This window comes from Tetrao urogallus, assembly GCF_951394365.1.
Source record: "Tetrao urogallus genome assembly, chromosome: Z".
In the NCBI taxonomy this organism is placed as follows: Eukaryota; Metazoa; Chordata; class Aves; order Galliformes; family Phasianidae; genus Tetrao; species Tetrao urogallus.
Genome location: NC_136816.1, coordinates 51,170,148 through 51,190,123, shown reverse-complemented (window position 1 = coordinate 51,190,123; position 19,976 = coordinate 51,170,148). Strand labels below are relative to the sequence as shown.

Genomic DNA, 19,976 nt, shown 5'->3' with positions numbered 1-19,976 from the left:
CTCCCCCAAACAGTTTTGGTGCAACTTCACTAAGTGTTTCATTTGAATTGTTATTCAATAATTGTAAATTAAAAGGTTCAAAAAGAAAATTTGTAACTAGTAGTACATATTAATCATAGAATGGCCTGGTTTGAAAAGGACCGCCATGATCATCTGGTTTCAACCCCCCTGCTGTGTGCAGGGTCACCAACCACCAGACCAGGCTGCCCAGAGCCACATCCAGCCTGGCCTTGAATGCCTCCAGGGATGGGGCATCCACAACCTCCGTGGGCAACCTGTTCCAGTGCATCACCACCCTCTGTGTGAAAAACTTCCTCCTAATATCTAACCTAAACCTCCCCTGTCTTGGTTTAAAGCTGCTCCCTCTTGTCCTATCACTGTCCACCCACGTAAACTTAAATCTTGCATGATGACAAGTACTGGTACGCTGGGTCACTTGAACAATTAGACAATTACTTAGATAATTTTATTAGTGATGGTATTATGCTCAAAATGCCATCACAAGAAGTCTTCAATTTTCTGTTGTGTAAACTATAGTGTTACAGTAAAAACAACATTTTTGCTTCTATTGAATGTCAGGAAAAATAGCTTCTGCATAGTTTCTTCTTTTGTATTTTTACTGGGTGCTTGTGGAATTCTCTGTTGGAAACTGTTAGTTTACCACATCTGTCTTGCTGAAGTAGCAGCTCTTAAAAATGCTAGATACAATGTTTGCTTCTTTTTCTCTAGCTCTTCATGTTTATGGAGGCCTAGATGCATCTGCAGACTTCAGTTGCATGTATTTATACTTAGCCACTAGCTCTGCTTGTAGCTTACAAGCAAATCATGGCAGATTGTTTTCCTACCTTTCGAGGGCCTTAAACTGTTGCCTTAATGCTTTTTTAATGAAGTGCACCTGATACGCATCTGTACAATAGCTATGTTTTCTGTTTCAGTTTTGAAAACAGCATGAAATTACTAAAATAGAAGCATGGAATCATTTGTGTTTGAAAGGACTTCAGAGACAATCTAGTTCCACAACCCCTGCCATGAGCAGGGATACACCTTTCTTGTGCTGAGAGCCCCAGAGCTGAATGTAGTACTACAGGTGGGGCTTCACAAGGGCAGAGCAGAGGGGACAACCACCTCCCTTGCCATGCTGGCCATCCCTCTTTTGATGTAGCCCAGGCTATATTTGGCTTTCTATACTGCAGGTGCACGTTGCCAGCTTATTTTGAACTTTTCATCCACCATCACTTCCAAGCCCTCCTCCTCAGGGCTGCTCTCTACCCACATCACCCAGGCTGTATCCATGTTTGGGATTGCCCTGATTCAAGTGCAGCACCTTACACTTGATCTTGTTGAATCCTAGGAGGTTCGTATGGGCCATTTCTCAAGCTTGGGCCAGATCCCTTTGGATGGCATCCTTTCCTTCTGTCTACACCACCCAGCTTAGTATCATCTTTGAACTTGCTGAGAGTGCAGTTGATCCCACTGCCTGTGTCATTAATAAAGATATTAAAGAGTACTGGACTAAACTTTTTTTTACTTAGATAACATGTCTGACTTTGTTAGCCTTAATTGTTTTGACCTATTAAGTATAAAAAGTATTTAATTTGTAACGTTTTGAAAAGCTTATGATTTTTTTCTCTGCAGAGAGTGTGGCCAGCTTCTCAAAGAGATGTGCTGTATCTGTCTGCCATCAGAAAGATACCAGCATTCAGTGAAAATGATCCTGAAACATGGATCGTGTGCAATTTTTCTGTGGAACATGACAGCGCTCCTGTAAGTTTTGCTTTTGCTCTATCTAGTACTGCTTTAAGAATTTTTCTATTTCATTTTTAGACACAATTGTTCTGTTATGTGGTGATGGTAGTGCAGTACAAGTGTAAACTAGGCTGAGAGTTGAGGTAGGTATGCAAAATACATTGTTTTTCTTAAATGAGGTGATACATTGACCTGTGTGTTTGAAGACAAAAGCTTTTTTTGCCTTATCTCAACAAAGTGTTGCAGAAAAATTAAAATAAAATATGTATGTGAAAACATTTTAAAGAGTGGCAGTGTGAATATAGAGCTTGTGTAGTTTAGATATGGAATCTATTAAACTTGCAGTGTGCATCGTTCTGCAGATACTAGCAATAATTGTTGTCTTTGGGATCTTTCTCTGCTCGTGTCAATGCCACTGCCTGCTTAAAAGGGAAAAGTTGCTGATGTCTGTAGAGGTGTCATCCGTTTAATACTTTCTTAGTAATTTGTTAAAATCATTGAAATATCTTATGTCTAGTATCCATTAAGCAAACCAATGTGAGATTTAGGCATTTCAGTTCAATACTTTCCTTATTCCATACGTACCTTTTCTTTTGTTTGCATTCATGGTACGTCACTGTAGTGCTAGAATGCACATTCCTCAAAAAACAGGCTTTGTCTTAAGCTTTATAGTAAAAGAAAATGTTAGCAATCAAATAGGAAGAAATAAGGCAACTTGGAGGCTTACAAATGTTTCTTCATTTTTCTCTGGCAGCTGAACAATCGCTGTGTCCGTGCCAAAATAAATATTGCTATGATATGTCAGACATTAGTAAGCCCACCAGAGGGGAACAAAGAAATAAGCAGAGATAATATTCTATGCAAGATTACTTATGTAGCTAATGGTAAGTCTTTATCTTTTCTATGTATTTTTTTTGTGTGACATTTGAGGTGTATGCTAATTCTGGTGAACTGAGTGCTAGCAAGAAAAAAGTCAGTGCAGCTTTCTGTTAAACATAGGACAATGTTTGTGATCTTTGTGTTCAAAAAGATGTAGCAGTCATGGAAGGGGAGGTCATCTGCAGGACAATATCTGTAACTCGGATGGTTTGGCTTTTAGTTTCAATAATTTTTTTTAAATTTGTGTTTTGCTGTCATTTTTTTTCCCCCTCATTCATCTTGTCAGGCTAAAAATCTTGGTATTTATGAAGATACAAGTACATTTTTAATGAGGATGTTTGCAAGATGTATAATTGAGTTACATATTTTTTTTGTTTTTTAATTGATGAAGTCCCTTGTGTAGATTGTAAATTTATCAAAGCCAAACTGTATTGTTACTGTACCCAGTATTTAGCAGTGTTTTACAGTACTGGGCCCACATACCTAGTAGATCATCTCCTGCAGCTACAAAGCACTTCAAGAGCAGCTCACCTGCTCATTATTCTTAACCATCTATTATATGACTTACTAAAAAAGTCTGCAAAATGAGTTCAGTAAATATTTGCAATGTAGGACTGATACAGCTTGTAGTAAATCCTGTACAAATCATGTGATATAATACTAACCTCTGGTGGAAGGTTTTTTTCCTATTCAGAAGTTTCCTAATTACTTGTAAATACTTCCATGACAAATGCTGAACTCTCATTGTATGGTAAGTGCCAACTTGTGCAGCATAATTGAAGCACATTGTAAAGTCCTTCAAAAATCATTTCTAAGACATTGATCATCTAGCAATTCTACAGACAAATTCAGCAGTAACTGGAAAGACTGATTCCTGTTTTCTTTGAAATAAGAATTTGATTCTTCCCTTTTTTAAATTTTATTTATTTATTTATTTATTTATTTTTTAAAGAATATTACCTTCCATTTAGGCAGTACTTAAAGATTCACACCTTATTTTGTTATTTTCTAAATAATGGCATCATAGACATGAACTGAACATGAATGTTAAGAGCTGGAAACACTACAGCACATACTGGCCTAAAAAAGGTTCTGATTATTCATTGTTGTTTCTTTGGAAAAAGTTGCAGGAATACAAACTTACATTCTTATATGCAGCTTTTAGAGGATTTTGTGTATTTCAGTGTCTTTCTTCCTGTCTTCTCCTAGTCAACCCAGGAGGATGGGCACCAGCATCCGTGTTACGGGCAGTGGCAAAACGAGAATATCCCAAATTCCTAAAGCGTTTTACATCATATGTGCAAGAGAAAACAGCTGGAAAATCTATTTTATTCTAGTATTAGCAGGTACAGACTCATTTTTAATTTCTTAATTCGTTGATGTAAATGTTTAAGGCCAAACTGAAGTATGCAATCTAGAAGTGTTTCATCATAGTTAGCATGAATACAACATTTAGTGTTAATATGTCCACAATATTTGCCAATCACATAATCTGTCATAAGCCTTTGTACAAAGTAAGGCTTTGCTTAATTTTCCTTTGTGTGCAGACTGTAAGCCATCGAATTCCAACAACACAGCACTATTTGAGAGCTCTAGTTTAGAGCAAGATCTGAAAGTGAGTTCTGTGCACAACACAGGCCTCATCTACTGTTAAATTCTATTTGTTATGTCAGACTTCAAGTCATCTGATCCTTCTGTTAAAAGCAGTCCTGTAAAATCTGATTCACATATTTAATTGTGTGCTGTTAAGAGTGGTAGTGTAGGTGAACCTGATGTGTCAAAAACATGTCATGAACCAATGAACCAATAGTTCCGATGTGAGCATAGCAGTAATGTAGTTTGTGGAGTTTAACAATTTCTGGTTTTCTCATTAGTGTTTATACATTGGTGTATTTTGTCTTTGCTTGTCTCCAGTGATCAGAACAAGACTGGGTGAGCATTCCACATTGGAGAAGTGACCATACATAGAGCACTCCATGCTGGAACGAAGGATCTACAGTCTTCTTACAGCCCAAATTCTAGGCTTTGTATACTGAAGTGAAGAAGTGTTGCAACACCGTGAGGTTGAATATTTAACACTAGCTCTCTCTCCTGCTAACTTCTCTTGCTGAATCAGTGTGTAATTATAAATACATGTATTGATAACATGTATATGGCTCTATTTTTATTTGCTTACTTTAGAAGAGGAAGAACGTACAACTTTGAATCACCAACGTGGGTTGCTGCTGTAATTTTAAGCAACTTGCAGAATTTCACTGTCAGCCTTCCTCAGATAACTGCATAGTTTTTGTGCATGTCTAAAAAGCACAAAAGACAAATGCACATATAGCATACTGTATGTGCTTTATATGCACAAAAATCAGTGGTGTTTTGAGGAAGGATGAAGGGAGGAGTTCAGTAAAGCCTAGTGACTTACTGGCAGGTCTTGTTTTGCTTTGTATAATCATAGTTCATTGCTGCTGGTTTCTATAATGAATCATCTTGTTACATAAAATGTCAGTTAATAACTGAGGGCTGTCAATATCCTTATGACTTTGCCTTTTCTATTGTCTTACTCTTATGAGGATCTTTATTTCTGAAGGAGTAAGAGTGTGAAAAGCTTTATTTTTTTCCAGATATCTTTATATTTCTATTGTATTTTTTAGTTATGTAATGTGCTACAGAATTTTTGTTATTAAACATGACCCAGAAATTTCTGGAAAGAGTCTATGGAAGGGCAAGAGACTGTCTGAAAGCTAAAAGTCATCTGTCCGTGCTAGATGTGGTCTGCTTTCCTGTGTGATTTCTAGAGGGCTTTTCTGAGGCTTTGAGAAGGTACACTATAATATTTATTGAAGTAATTTGGACTACATAGGACAACATTCCTGATCTAGAATGAGGATGAGTACATTACTTTCAAATCCTGCATGTGTTTTCCTCATCTTAATAAAGCCATGCTATGAGGTTCATGTAGAAAACTAGTTGCATTGATACCTGCCACTTGATCAAAAACCTGTCAGAACTATGACAATGCATTGATCTTCTTGGAAAGTTCCCTTTAGTTGCTGTGAAAATTTAAATGTCAGATACTTGCCTGCCTTAGATTCTGGGGATGCTCATTGGGAGACAACTCTCACAGACTGGTACTCACTTTGAGTTATTTAATCCACGTCCTGTAGCTGGAAAATATGCAGAGGCTCTGCTGGGTGTTTCACTGACCTGTATATCTCAAGAAAAAAGAGTTTCAGATATCTATTTTTCTCAAAAGAAAGGAGAAAGTTGTATTTGATAGAGTATAGTAGGTGCCTGAAAATAACTATATAAGAGAGTAACTTAATAAAGATCTGGTGAATGATAAAGGGGATATTCACAGTGTTAGAAAAAAAAACATGTTCTTTTACCTGTTCATTTTCTCTGTTGAGATAAAACCACACATAGCACGTGATTACACATGCACGCGGATTTCATGCTCCATAACTGTACCTTTTTTATTTGCCTTTCTCTGAAAGTGTGCATGGAATATGCCTTATTACAGAACTATTCTGTTAATTTGAATACGTAGAAAAGTGCCTATATGGTAATGCTAGTAAGGCAAACGAGACAAAAATTTATACATGTTTACTATATCACCAGTGAGCATTTTATATAGTAATGTTAAAAAATCTTATACCTCAACTGTACTTCATCTTTTTACAATCAACAAACAATGATTCATTCACCATAGCTGCTGATGGGAACTTCAAAAGAGAAAAAAAAAATGTCCAAAAGAGTGTAATTCCTTATTTGCCATTTCTGATAGTAGTTGTTAAACACAGGTGAGTAACTGTTTATTAATTTAATTGGATAGCTTTATTTTACAAAGGAATGGAAAGTTTACAAAGCAGTATATAAATCTTTTATCATTAGTTGCATTTGCACTAAATGTGATGTACTTTTGTGATCTATTCTGTAAATAAAATCACACTACAGATACTCTTTGTAAAGAATACACTTTACTTTTAGATAAAGGCACTGGTACTTCACTGCAGTTAGCCCTGCCCAATCAGTGTTGAAAGAGGCTTCCTAAAATTGTGGGAGGAGTTGCAAGATTGAGACATAGGATTAAAAGATCTCAAAAAAAAAAAAAAAAAAAAAAAAAGCAGCTTTCTTTAGGCCTGTTGGATTGCCTGTGTGCAAGTGGCCATCAGAGCCTTTCTTCCAGAAGGGATCTTCCTGTTATGGTTTTATAAAATTTCTCCAGAGCTGAACCCCTTATCCAGACACTGCCACAATTAGGAGCACTCTGTTCTTTTCATCCTGTTAATGAATCTGTAGAATACTGCTATGATTTTCTTTGCAGAATCGCAGAAGCCCTTTGCTCTAGGATAGATGTCTCTGTAACTTGAGCCCACGTGAAGGGCTGGGGATATGGCAGTCTAAGGAAATAGCTTGACAGAACTCCTCATGGGAGCGAGGATGAGCAATAGTCATTGCTAGCCTGTCTGGGAAACTGAACAACTTACTGTGAGCAACTTAGGTGTGAGAAGTACGGTGCATTTTAGGGGCTGAGGGGAAATTACCTTTATTTAGTTGGGCTGAGCTGGCTTATCTGAAGTTGTGCAGATTCTCTTTAAACTAATCAGATTGTCCACCTGTATTTTTGTCACGTTGTACAGATAACGCTGTATTTGAATTGCCACTGTTCATCTACAGACTCAGAACATGAATCATATTTTTGAGTACCTTGAGTGTGTAGAGTGTAACTGTTATATAATAGCTTTATGATCCTAATGATAAGTTTTAAAAATTAAAAGTTGGCTCTTCTATGTTACAATCACAAATTTAAAACCAGTATTTAAAGTGAAAAGTATTAAAAATTATGAAGAAAACCCCTGGTTTGTAGTTATTTCTAACTTTCAGTGCTTTAAAGGAAACTTACTTAAATATTTTACGCTGTAACCAACCTTTGGATTACATATGAAGTTGTATGCCGTACTACAGTGTAGTAATGTAGAACATTTAACAGAAAGCAGCTTGCTTGTGCTACTGAGGTTGCTGAAGTGAAAACTGGAATGCCACATGAGCTGCTGATGTGTGAAAAGTCTCATTCTGTACTAGCATATCAGAAGCATGTTAGACAATACTCCTGTACAGTATAGTTTTAATATAGAGGACTTCCAAAGTTGTATTTAAGCTTCTGTGTTCATTTGTACAGAAATAACATCAGGAAAGCGTGTGTGAGGAGAATGGAGATCCAGGGCTGAGAAATGCCAGAAATACAACCAATTTGTACTTCTTCTAAAATACAAAGAATTGCTGAGAACTGAGATGAGGTGGTGCAGAGCAGGCTTTCTTTATAGCAGGAATAACTGCTTCCTAATGGATCAGTAACAGTCCCTCCTTTGTTGGTTATGCAGGGATTTCTGCTTCTTATGCAGAAATCATTTAAGTTGTGGGAACCTTACAGGCAAGCAAGATGAGAGGAAGAGAGTGAGGTAATAGAATGGCATCATTTGCACAAAAAAAGAAAACTTACCTTAAGCTGAGTTGCATCAGGCCCTGGGTAATATAATGCAACAAATGCAGCGAGTCCTGCTGCAAGCCCTGCTTTCAAGTGCAGCTATTTCATCTGGCTAAAAAGAAATCGCTCCCTGTGCCACCCTGCTCTTCCCTTCTAGAAAAAAAAAAGAAAAAAAAAAAGCCTTCTTGATTTGTAATTAAAAAACACACGCTTTCCAGTAAGGGGAGGCTGAGCTCTTTTTGTAGCCATCTGAACAGCTACAATATAATTTGGCCCTGGGTGTTAATAATTACTTATGCCACACAATTTACCTGTATGTGTGACTCATGGCATTGCTGTTGTCTTTACTCTTCAGCAGTAAAAAGCTTCATACAAGGAGAAAACTATGTTTCAGTAGATAAACAGGAAGGGATGCACTTCAGACCGTTGTGTGCCTGATGGTGTACATTTTTCTTAAGCTGTAACCACTGATGCAGCAAGGTTATTTTTCTGCACACCTGCCTCTGATGTGTTAGAATAAGGAAGGCTAGATGAAGTGCTGCAATTTTAAGTTTAAACTAATTCTCTTAAAATGAACTTTTGAGGAGGACAAAGAAATAGGTGCAACTATTGCACGGTCCAACTATGTTGTCTAAAACATAAGAACTTCTCTTTAATTTGGACCTTTTGATTCTACTTTTGTTTGAGGTACTTTGCCTGAATTTCCATGTGAGATTTTCCTATCACCATAACATTAACAACTCTTTTCCCACTTAAAAAAAAATATATATATATATATATATATATAATCTGGTGGTTTATAAAGGTTGTTTTGAGTCCCTTATTTCATTTTCAGAGATGAAAAGTAAAGGAGCTGAGAAGACTTGGAAATGCTTGGAAGCAACTGCATGCTGGAGTCTGAAGTAGATCCTCCTGCCATACTCCTTGTTTTTAAAGCTTTATTTGAGCCTTGACTCCCTGATTCTGTTGCTGTTCTGAGCCAATAAAAGCATTGCAACTCAGTAGAACAATCGCATACAGCAAGTCTTCATATTTGATTTGTCCCTCCACCTCCTGATTCACCTTCCAAATTTTGTCTGAGTTCCTTTCAGGTGCAATGGGAAGTGGCTACACACCTGTTGCTTACTTACACATCTTCATGTTTACTTACAAATAAGTATCTTCTGAAAAGCATGTAAAGCTCAAGACTTGTTATCTACTTACTTTCTTTCTAAATTTCTGTGTGATGGGACAGACGCTCCCATGCTGGTTCCATCCCAACATGGTTCTTGGCAAGTGATTCCTAATTAGACTAATAGGGCATGACAGTTCTGAAGAATTTCACCATGAGGGACGGGATTGTAACTGAGTCATAAAGCAACCCAGCAAGTTCAGCTTCCTGGCATGGGCAGAGCCCTGGAATTACTCCTCTGCAGCTGGAAAGTTGTGCTGGGTGACAACAAGGAACTCAAAACCCCAGGGTTGTGTGCTGACCGATGAGCATCAGTCATGTGAGAGTTTGAGCAGATGAACTGTAGGTATGGCTGTATGCTCCACAAAGTACTTTGAGTCCAATTATTTAGTGAAGTCACACAGGTCATCTTATTGTTCGCATCCTGTTTGAAAATCACTGGGAGATCAGCATAATGGTGTTATCAGTGTTAAAATACTGTTTTGCCCATGCTGCTTTTATGGTAGAGTGTGCACTCGAGCACTAATCCAGTTGCATTTTATCTTGACCAAGTTCCAGTGTTGAAAACTTAATTTGTTAACCTGAATAGTTTCTTCCTGAAGCGTTTTATGGGTGCGGTATCTGAACCCTTACAGCAACTGGACGCAGTGCTGCAGATGGGGCTCACAGGAGGGGGACAATCACCTCCCTCTGTCTGCTGGCCACCCCTTTTTTAATGCAGCCCAGAACACAGTTGGCCTTCCGGGCTGCCAGTGCACACTTAACTTCAAGTATTAGAAGAAAAAGGTAGTGCACAGGAAAGCTTTAACACAAAACACCATAAAGGTGTGGGTACAGATGAGGATGAATGTGAGTAACATTTGATGGACTGTTGGGCACTATGCTTTCCATGGAATACTGCTCCCATGAGGTGGTGAAAAACACCAATGCCTTTTTTTAAGTGAGATTTTGGATGGGATTACTTTCAAAGAAGAGTCTACTTTCACTCACACAAATTAATGAGGAAAAAAATACTCAGGAACTGCAAGTAGCAAAACACCAGTATGTTGTCCTTTATTCCCCTCCCCCATGTTTTGATTTGCCTTCAAAAGGCATTTTAGAAAAACAACCTCCTCAAGAATCCTGACAAGATTGTCGTCTGAAAGGCGTATTTGTCACCCAGTGTTATTTAGGCCAACCTCACATGCAGAGACAAGATACTGATTTACTGCAAAGCTGTGCAAGTTTGGGTGCTAGGGAGTCTCCTACAAAGCTACACTTTTTAAACATATTTTTATGTACATAAATACATTCTGTGATAAAAGATACACATCCAAAAACTTGTATAAAGGTTACTTCACGTTTGTCCAAAATTTTGGGTTGTATTGAGTGAAAAAGAATTGCAAAGAAAGTACATAATGTATATAACTAACAAATATTTTTAAACATACAATTTTTAATAAAACATTAAAAAAGAGAGCAACAAAAACACATAAATAGCGGGATATTTGACCTTGCTTTTGTGAAACTAATGCATCAGGCTGGGTTGATGGAAGTGCCATTCCATCGACTGCCATTGGATTGTTTCTCCAAAAAAGTACTGTCTTTCTGAACCTCATGCCATATTTTTGTCTGCTTCTGAAATTCCTTCCAAATCTGCAGAAATTTTACCACTTTGGTCGACATACAAGCAACAGTTAGCATTAAGCACTGTAAAAATCCCTCCTTTTGATGCAAACATCTTTAAGGCCACTCTATTTTAAAGGGCCATCATTCATGCCTGAGACTCTTCCTGTAATGGATGTATTTTCTTTATTAACCGTAAAAAATCTCCCAACTGATAAGTATCTCCAAGATACATTAGATGGGATGGGTACCACAACTAAGGAAGCTGTCTGCTCAGTGCGATCTGGAAGATGAGCACAAACCCAGCAATCAGAACTGTGTTTTGGATTATTTTATGAAACACATCCCAATTCCATTTGTTTCCTGGTTCTGATACACTTGCCTCAGTTTTCTTTACCATCCAAAGGCAACTGAGGAGCATCACTCCCACCTAGTTCCCTTGATATCTGTAGAGTGGCACAGATTAGCAAAAGATTACAGAAGTGAAATCAGATGTACAAAAGCAAGAGTAATATTCTCTGAGAAAATTCCAATCCTAAGTGGGTAGGTCCATGAACTGCACTTACATGTGAGTATTCTGTTTCATTTTCAGCTTCAGGCAATCAACTTCAGCTCTTCACTCCTCCTGCTGGATCTGCCTTTGTCCTGGTGTAATGAACCCAAGAGTTAATCCCTGTTACTGCAGTATTTGTCCTTTCCACTTCTCAAAGGTTTTTCTTGCCAAGTCTGAAAATACACTTGGTCTCCTGGTTTAAAGAAATGAGAGTATCACAGAACTGCAGTGTTTGTAAGGGACCTCTGGAGTCCATCCCCCTGCTAAAGCAGGCTCCCTACAGCACATCACACAGGAAAGAGTCCCGCTGGGTTCTGAATATCTCCAGAGAAGAAGATTCCACAGCCTCTCTGGGCAGCCCATTCCAGTCACCCCCAAAGTGAAGTCCCTTTTCATTTTCAGGAACCTAGATATTCCTTGAGTTATTTTTGCTCTACGAATTAGGTACTCTATCTGACAAGAGTTCTCTTGGAAATCCAGATCTTGGAATTATTTCCTTTACTAAAATGCTAACTACTTCTCTTGCTTTCTTGGTTCAGCTCAGGCATGCCTCAGGCTGCCATGAAAAAGTGTCAACTAATAGCAATAATTATTTATATCCATTACACTCAGATCATTCAGGAAAAAATATTCCAATTTCAGTTTCATTGCCAATATTGTCCAAGTAGCCAAGTACCTCTCCTGGATCTCTGAATTTTAGCATTATTTTTAAGACAAGTCCTGCACATCTGGAGCATACTTTTAGCAATCAATAACTGTATAGCTTCTTAACTACAGCTTCCACCCACATAGTACTCCTACGTGTTCCTTAACTGTTTAATTCCAGGAGCTAACTTACCCTGCTTTTCATATGAATAGGAGTCCTAGTATTCAAGAACTTCTCAGCAAGCATGGTTCCTACACTTACTCACAACTCTATTTTCTTGACGGCTTCATCTACTCTCTGTCCCCTTCAATAACATCAGTCTGTTCAGTCTGGCATGCCTTGCAATTACTGCTGCTTCTCTTACATTTCTAACTAGCTGTGTCAAGCAATCTCATAATTTCTGTGCTGTATTTGATAGGGTTTCCTTGAGATTATAGTAATTCTCTTTATTTCCAAATCACTACACAGTATGTATTACTCCAGAGACATTTTTCAGGACAAATGTTAACTCACTTTGCATTTGACAGTTTTAATGTCCGAGTCAGAGTGATTAGCTCAACTTTCTGAGCCTGCATACTGGCTGGCAACGGTCTTAATTCTGTTTCTTCCCAGGTTATAATTGCATACCAGAGCTTTTCGTTCTCAGCCAACTACAGAGCTGCTTCCGTCGATGAACAGCTTCCAGTCTGGATTTTCTAGGAGAATATCTTTCAGGTCTTTCAAATCTAAAACTGCCAACATTAGAATCAGCTATAGGGGTCAGCAAAGTGTAGTGGTTAGATACTCCAGGATGCATATTGGTAAGTATTTGACTGACAGCTCTCAAATCTAGAACTAATGAATAAACTTAAGATCTTGGTCTTTAACAGGCAGAATGGGATTGTTACATTCAGACTGGCATTCCTGGAATAGCCCATACATGTTGTAGCCCAATATGGGCCTCCAGTTTCATAGGATATTTTTTCCATCTTACTGTTTTAGCTCCTGACTTCAATTCTGCTTTTACCAGCTTGTCAGACGTGGCTCTCTTTTGTCACCAAAGAAACAGGAGGAATTACAGCAACCATGATTTTAGATGGAATTTCAGCCACCTGTTTTTTCTTGCTTTCTTCTCTCAGGGATTTCTGTAACTGACAGACTTCTGATTTATCACACTGGAGGCAGACAAGGGAACCTGCACTCAGGCAATTCTTCTGGCCCCCTGTTTGTCTCACAGGATCCTCAGTGGCTGCTGGCTATTGTAGCAACCCCGACATAGAAAAGACCACAAGTCTTTCTGACCTCACGGCTTAACTTTCCCTTAGTTCCTTCCCACCAACCAGCACCATCATCATTTATCTCCTCTGTGGAACCAGCCATTAGCAACTGCATTTCTTCTTCTTCATCATGTCGCTTAATACATTCTTTTTTCCAATATCACAAGCAGAGCAACATTTTTTTTTATTTTTGCTCTTCCCACATTCAGATAATATCACTAAAGCCCTCAAATTCATTTCCATCAACTTATATTTCTGTCTAGTATAATAATCATTTTATAACAAATGCATCCTGGCATATACAAAAATTCATGAGTTAAAATCTTATTTCCAAACTCACATTTAAATAGTTCAAAAAGGATTTTATCTTTCCCTTTCAAGGCCCCCATTTCTGGCCACTCTTCCCTGTACAATTTATACACTGGCCACCATTGCATACCATAACATTTCATTTTCTTCCCCTTAGTCGGGGTGAATCTCAGACAAGGGAGTGGTCCTCATATTTCCAACAAAAGCTTTTATCAAAAATTACACACACTCTGCTCTTAAGCGTGCATCTACGTGCATAACCACATACTTAAATGCTGGCTAATTACCAAACAAAACAAAACCAATAAATCAAAGCCTCTAACCCCTCCCAGCCCAACACCATAAGGTCAGTATTTTTAAGTGTTGCACCTTGCTATCACTTACTGCTCCAGCAGGGGAGAGGACACAGTGGAGCCCATGAACAAAAGTTCTGCGTGCACTGGAGTCCAATCACTCATCTGGCTACAGCAAGGCTATGCTAGTCAAGCCAGTTAACTGCACGTGTTTTTCAAGGCGCTCCATCTTCAAAGACTCCATAATTCTATGATTCTACTTAATCATGCCAGTGCTTTCAAACACGGACGTCCTGACTGCACACCCTTACTACATCTAAAGATACATAGGGTGATTTGAACAAAGGTTAGTTCCTACTGGACTATCGGCAACAGCACTGCTCAAGCTGCCCAGCTTTTCATCACATTAACCTTTTAGGGTCAATTTTTTCCAGATGCACTAAGGGCTTCAGCTGCTCCGCAAAGTTCCTCATATCATCAGAAACCATGTCCTGTCCCGCCGGAGCGACAACGTTAAGCTCGACAAGGTAGGACAGGGAGAGAGGCTCAATGCTATCCGTGTTGCCGGGCATCAAGATGCGGAAGATCTTGTACACCACGATCTTCATGATGCCCTTGCGGAACAAGTGCCCCTTGGCCACGAACTCGTGATCCATGCGGAAGCCCATCTCCACCAGGAAGTCCGTCAGATTATCCGAAGTCGCGATGTCCACGCAGTTGCGCACCAGCGCGTGCCGGCTTTTGTCTCCGATTTCCGGCTGCCCCAGGTATCGCAGGTGCCAGGGCATGCCGCTCTTGTCCATGGAGCGCCGCGCCCGCAGCACGAAGGGGCTGGCCTGCTGCCCCTTCAGCAGGAACACCATCTCGTGGTCCAGGAAGGTCTCCGGCTCCATGTTGTCGCACAGCCCGCGCAGGCGGTGCAGCAGGCTCTCTAGGCTCTGGTCCAAAACGCTTCCTGTGGCGGACGGACACGGCTCAGCCGCTGCTCCCTTCGCCCCCTCCCCGCGGAGGCCCCTCCGCCGCCCGCGCCCGCACCCGCGCCGCGCCGGCCGTGCGCCCGCCTCGACCCCGCGCTGCGGCCGAGCCCCGCGCACGGCCCCGATGCCCGTCGGGAGCCTCGCGGGGACGGCGGTGGGCCGCTCGGTGCCGGCGTCGCGCCATACCTTGCAGCAAGTACTCCATCATGTTGATGGTGCCGCCCGTAACGGGCATCATGGTAACGGGAGGCGCCTCCATCTTGGCGGCGGCGGCGGCAAAAATGGCGGCGGATAGAGCGGCGCGGCCCGGAGGAGGCAGCGGGCGCCACCCTGCGGCCCGGCGGTGCGGCGCGGCCCCTAAATGCCGAGCCGCCGAGCGGGGGGGCTGGGCTGCTACCGCGGAAGCGAGCCCCCGCCTCCCCACCTATCTGCTCAGGAGCTGTCGCCAGGCCGCTCCGCGCTGTGGGAAAGCGGAGGCAGGTTATAAACTGAGTGTGAATGTTTGTTCTTCCTTGTTACTGAAACGTGCGTTTTCTCCCGTGCGTCTCAATCAGGCTCTGGGTCTGAATGCCCGCTTCGTCACCTTCATCCTTTACAGCTGCTGTCAGACCGAGCGTGCGCTGCTGTCCGCTGCTGGCAGTGAATTTATATTGCAAAAGGCCTCTGACTCCACGAATCGGAGTGCAGCTGTTAAAATTCAGTTGTATAACAGGCAATTTACAAAATGCTTTGAATGCGCAATTTGGATGTTAGAAGTCGTTGACAGAATCTCAACACTAGGGTTGCTTGTTATGTGATTTTGCATCAGGGATGTTGTGGTGTTGTTTTGCAGACAAGTGACTGTTCCCCATGGATTTTAGAGTACCATTTTAGGGTGTTTTATCAAATATCAAAGAAGTTGCTGTCAGAACACTTCTTCAGTGAGAGTCAAGCTCTTTAGACTAGAAACTGGACTAGACTAGAAACCATCTCACCTGGGAGCCCTGAGGTAGTTCCTGGAAAAGTGCAGTTCTGCTTAGTCAGAAACTCTCTTAGCAGCAGTGTCTCCACGTGGCTCGTAGGCCTGCCTGCTAATGACAAATCCTCTTAGAACCAGTAGCCACGAAAGTTGAACTGAATTTAGCCCTTTCAGTATCCCTGAACTTGGCCAGCTCACGGCAAGCAAGGTAGAGCTCTGCCACCTCTCACATCTGAAAGAAAGGAAATAAGCTGGACTGCTATATTTTTACACTAGCTCTCAGCTTATTCTCAATACCATTTTTTTTTAAAGGTTCTTCTTCCTTGGTAATATACCAGTGCAGTGTATAGAAGGCAGGCTTGATTAGCTGTGAGGTATGAGCTAAGACTGGCTGAGAAACCAGAGCTGGGGAAAGAAGGGTAGAAGTAGACATTCCCCACTCTTTTTAAGCTTAAAGTATGGTTGTCAGTGCTGTTTTAAACAGCTCTCTGTCAGCAGGAGGACTGCCTCTCAGAGTGCCTGATGACCTCTTTTCTGAGGATGTGGAACGACAGCTGTGTAGTCTGCAACATACATTTTGCTAATGGACTGGCTTCTATTTGCTCTTGCAGACTGGCATTTTGTTACAGTGAAAGTGGGAAGCAACTTTTCTCCCCTCTGCACTTCCAGGTCTCTCAGTCCTGCAGGGTAAGGTGTGCAAGCAGCTGGGCAAGGAGCTTAGCTGCCAGCGTAAGCCAACCCAGCACATTTTTCCAGATAGCCAAAGTAGGAACCCAGAGCTAAAGTCCTCAGTGTCTCCCTAGGTAGATTATGAAGCTGGATGAATATAAAGCAGTGGGGAAAGTGGGACACTAGGACATTTTATGTTGTATAATATACTGCAGAGTCCCTAGAGCACTGTAGAGGTACAGCTTCAGAGGCAGGCCTCTTCCTAGAGGATGGTATAAGGCAATGCAAGCAGCAGCAATCTCTAGGCAGGAGGACAAGATCCAGATCTGTCAGCACTAGAAACATCACTGGATGGATGTAATTGCAGTACAAGCAAGATGGGTCTGCCTGAAATAAAAACGTCATCTGCAGGCCAGAACATCTGTGAAGCCAAGAAGCTTTTACAGTAATGAGGGCACCACACAAAGTCCAGATCTTATCAGCAGGTATCTTTATGAAGTGCAGTCTGCCATAAGCAAAATGAGGCAGAAAAAAGAGATCTTTAAAGTAGGAAGCTATATCCCAGAACAGGCAGACAAGGATGATACAAGTTCTCATTCCACCTTGAGCCATCTGCCACAGCTGTTCTTGGATGTATTTGCATTAGAGCAGGGTTCACGCCTGAAACTGGATAGTGAAAACTATCCAAACTGCTGGATCTACTTGAACTCTTCTATGAGAAGCAAGCTGGTTCATGGCCTTGTTCACTCTTGTAAGCTGGTGTGTCTGCTGAGCATCTCTCATGCTGAGGTTCTTGCTGACACATGTGCATTCAGTAACCAGGGAAATATCTGCTACAGGTTTTTGGTAGCACGGCTGTGTTAGGTATGCATATGGTCTGTGCCCCTTCATTGCATGAGCAGAAATTGCTTGTCCTGTCAGAATAGGCAAAGGACTCTTCACTGCTAACTTCTTAAGCTGGCTGAAGATAAATCAAAGTGGACAACTCTGAAGCTTCCATGTCAAACAGCAGGGACAGGACTGGGGTGTAGCAGGAGCAAAAGAGTCAGGCCGCAGAAGGAGATAAACCAAAGCAAAAGGGTAAAGTAAGCGAGGGGGCAGTGCCAGAGCTTTTACAATTTTTCTTTGCTAAGGTCTTAAAAAAATTTCAGAAAGCATAGTAATAATAAAGCATTTAGTTTGCTGCAGTTCTGAGAACTTGATTCCAGGGCAGATGGATTCTTTTTACCAAAGACTCAAAACAAGCAGGACTCCCTGTACTAAAACAGTGGGGCTACACCAATTTTGCGGTAGTGTTGAAATACGCTACTGCATGCAGTGGAATACTGCACTTCCTGTACTTCCCTTAACTTTCTACCAACTATGAAATAATAATCTCTGATTCTGGCATGAAAACTGTAGCACTGAAGAGACTGAAAAAGCATCCAGAGGAAAAGTAGAAATATATGTAAATAAATCATATCTGGCCTTTTAATCTTTTCAAGGAAATGCACAGTAATAGATAGTGATCTCCCTTCCTCTGGGACAGCGCAGCTGTATAGCCTGATGTTTAAGACACACATCTGATTGCAGCTCCAAATTATCGTTTCCAGGATGTCTACTGGGATATTGACTAAAAGCTAACACGTGAATGAACACAAGAATTTCTTTGTAGAGCTTCTATTATTCAACAGTTACTGATGTGGTATTCAAATGTTTTTTTCACTCTTCATAGAATCACAGAATCACCGAGGTTGGAGAAGACCTACAACACCCAGTCTAACCATCCACCAATCACCAGTATTTCTCACTAAACCATATCCCCCAACATAGTATCTAAACATTCCTTGAACATCTCCGGGGTCAGTGACTCCACCATCTCCCTGGGCAGCCCTGACACTCTTTAAGAGAAGTAGTATTTCCTAACGCCCAACCTGAATCTCCCCTGGCACAATTTGAGGCCCTTCTCTCTACTCCTATCACCAGTTACACAAGAGAAGAGGCCGACCTGGGGTTGTTGTAGCCGAAGTGCAGGACCCGGCATTTGGCCTTGTTGAAACTCATCCCATTGGCTTCAGCCCAGAGATCCAGCCTGTCCAGATCCCTCTGTAGGGCCTTCCACCTCCAGGCAGATCCACACTTCCTGCCCAACTTGGTGTCATCTGCAAACTTACCGAGGGTGCAATGCCCTCATCCAGGTCATTAATAAAGATACTGGAGAGCACAGACCCCGGCACCGACCCCTGGGGAACACCACGCATGACCAGTCACCAGCTGGATTGAACTCCATGCTCTGGGATTTAACCACCACCCTCTGGGCCTGGCCTTCCAGCCAGTTCCTTACCCAGCCAAGAACGTACCTGTCCAAGCCACAGGCTGCCAGCTTCTTCACAGTACAGTGGGAGACAGTGTCAAAAGGCTCTGCTGAAGTCTGGGTACACATCTGCTCCATAACCTTCCCTGGCACTGAGGGCAAGAGGACAGCCTATGGTTCTCCAGTTCCTCCTTATGACCTTCCAGTCCTCTGAAACCTCTCCAGTTGACAGTAACGCTGACAGGTGATGGAAAGTGTCTTGGCTATTGCCTTTGCCAGTTCCCTCAGCACTCTTGGATGAATCTCATCTGGCCCCACGGACATGTGGTAGTCCAGATGGAGAAGTAGCTCTCTGACTGTTTCCTCTGGAATCATGGGTGGGTTTATTCTGCTTCCCATCCGAGACTTCCAAGTCAGAGAGTAGACTGCTCTGAGGATAACTGGCCTGACTGTTAAAGCCAGACTACATTAACTTGCCTTTCAAGAACATACAGTATGACCCATTTTGATAAAATTGTTTTCTTAGTGAAAGCAGTTTTCAAAATTCATGCTGCAAGTTACAAAGTTTAAAAAGCTTTAAAGGTTTTATTGTGGTGGACGTGCAAGGAACTACCAAAAGTAGAATTCAGTAATTTTCTGGTAGATAGGAGAAACACCCAGATAGGCCTCAATGGAAAGAACTGATAATGTCAAAGCGAGAGCCCTCCCTTTTGGGCAAAATGCATAATTCAGCTTTAAAGAGAATATATGTGTAACGGCTTCTGCAATACAAGGTGAGAAGCTCTGGTATCATATACCCATTGTCTTTAGTACTGTATGTACAACAAAGTTTTCCCAACCTTTTAGGTTGCTTGCTAAGTTATTTCACTACATCATGAGGTAATCTTAAAGTATCACAATTAAGCCAGTAAGTTTGAGATTGTTTTACTGAAACTGAAAAAGTAGTTCTGTACCAAAACGTACACAATTTAGTAATAATACAAAATGTTAATTCTGCAAGACAGAATGTCAGTTAAATCCACCAAAATGAACACTGAACCACCATTTATTGTCAGTACAGTGTTAAATAAGCTCACCGAATGAACACAGAAATAAAGTAGTTCTTCCTTAAATAAAATGGCAGTTATTAACAACAGTACTGC

General features: G+C 41.1%; 2 protein-coding genes across 3 annotated transcripts in view; one reads left to right on the top strand and one right to left on the bottom strand.

Annotated features, from left to right (window-relative positions):
• Positions 1-3,962, top strand: part of CERT1 (ceramide transporter 1) — a gene marked incomplete at both ends in the record, with an annotated part of 68,580 nt that extends 64,618 nt beyond the window's left edge. For both annotated transcript variants that reach the window (XM_079549017.1, XM_079549016.1), the window contains 3 exons: positions 1,636-1,764; positions 2,501-2,630; positions 3,835-3,962. In XM_079549017.1, the coding sequence (XP_079405143.1) occupies positions 1,636-1,764; positions 2,501-2,630; positions 3,835-3,962 (387 nt within the window). The remainder of the gene's footprint in view (positions 1-1,635; positions 1,765-2,500; positions 2,631-3,834) is intronic.
• A 10,376-nt stretch (positions 3,963-14,338) lies between these two features.
• MED18 (mediator complex subunit 18) lies at positions 14,339-15,173 on the bottom strand (the record flags this gene model as incomplete). Its single annotated transcript, XM_079548402.1, has 2 exons — positions 14,339-14,892; positions 15,101-15,173. The coding sequence occupies 2 exons, from the start codon at positions 15,171-15,173 to the stop codon at positions 14,339-14,341; spliced, it is 627 nt and encodes a 208-aa protein (XP_079404528.1).
• Between the last annotated feature and the right edge of the window lie 4,803 nt (positions 15,174-19,976).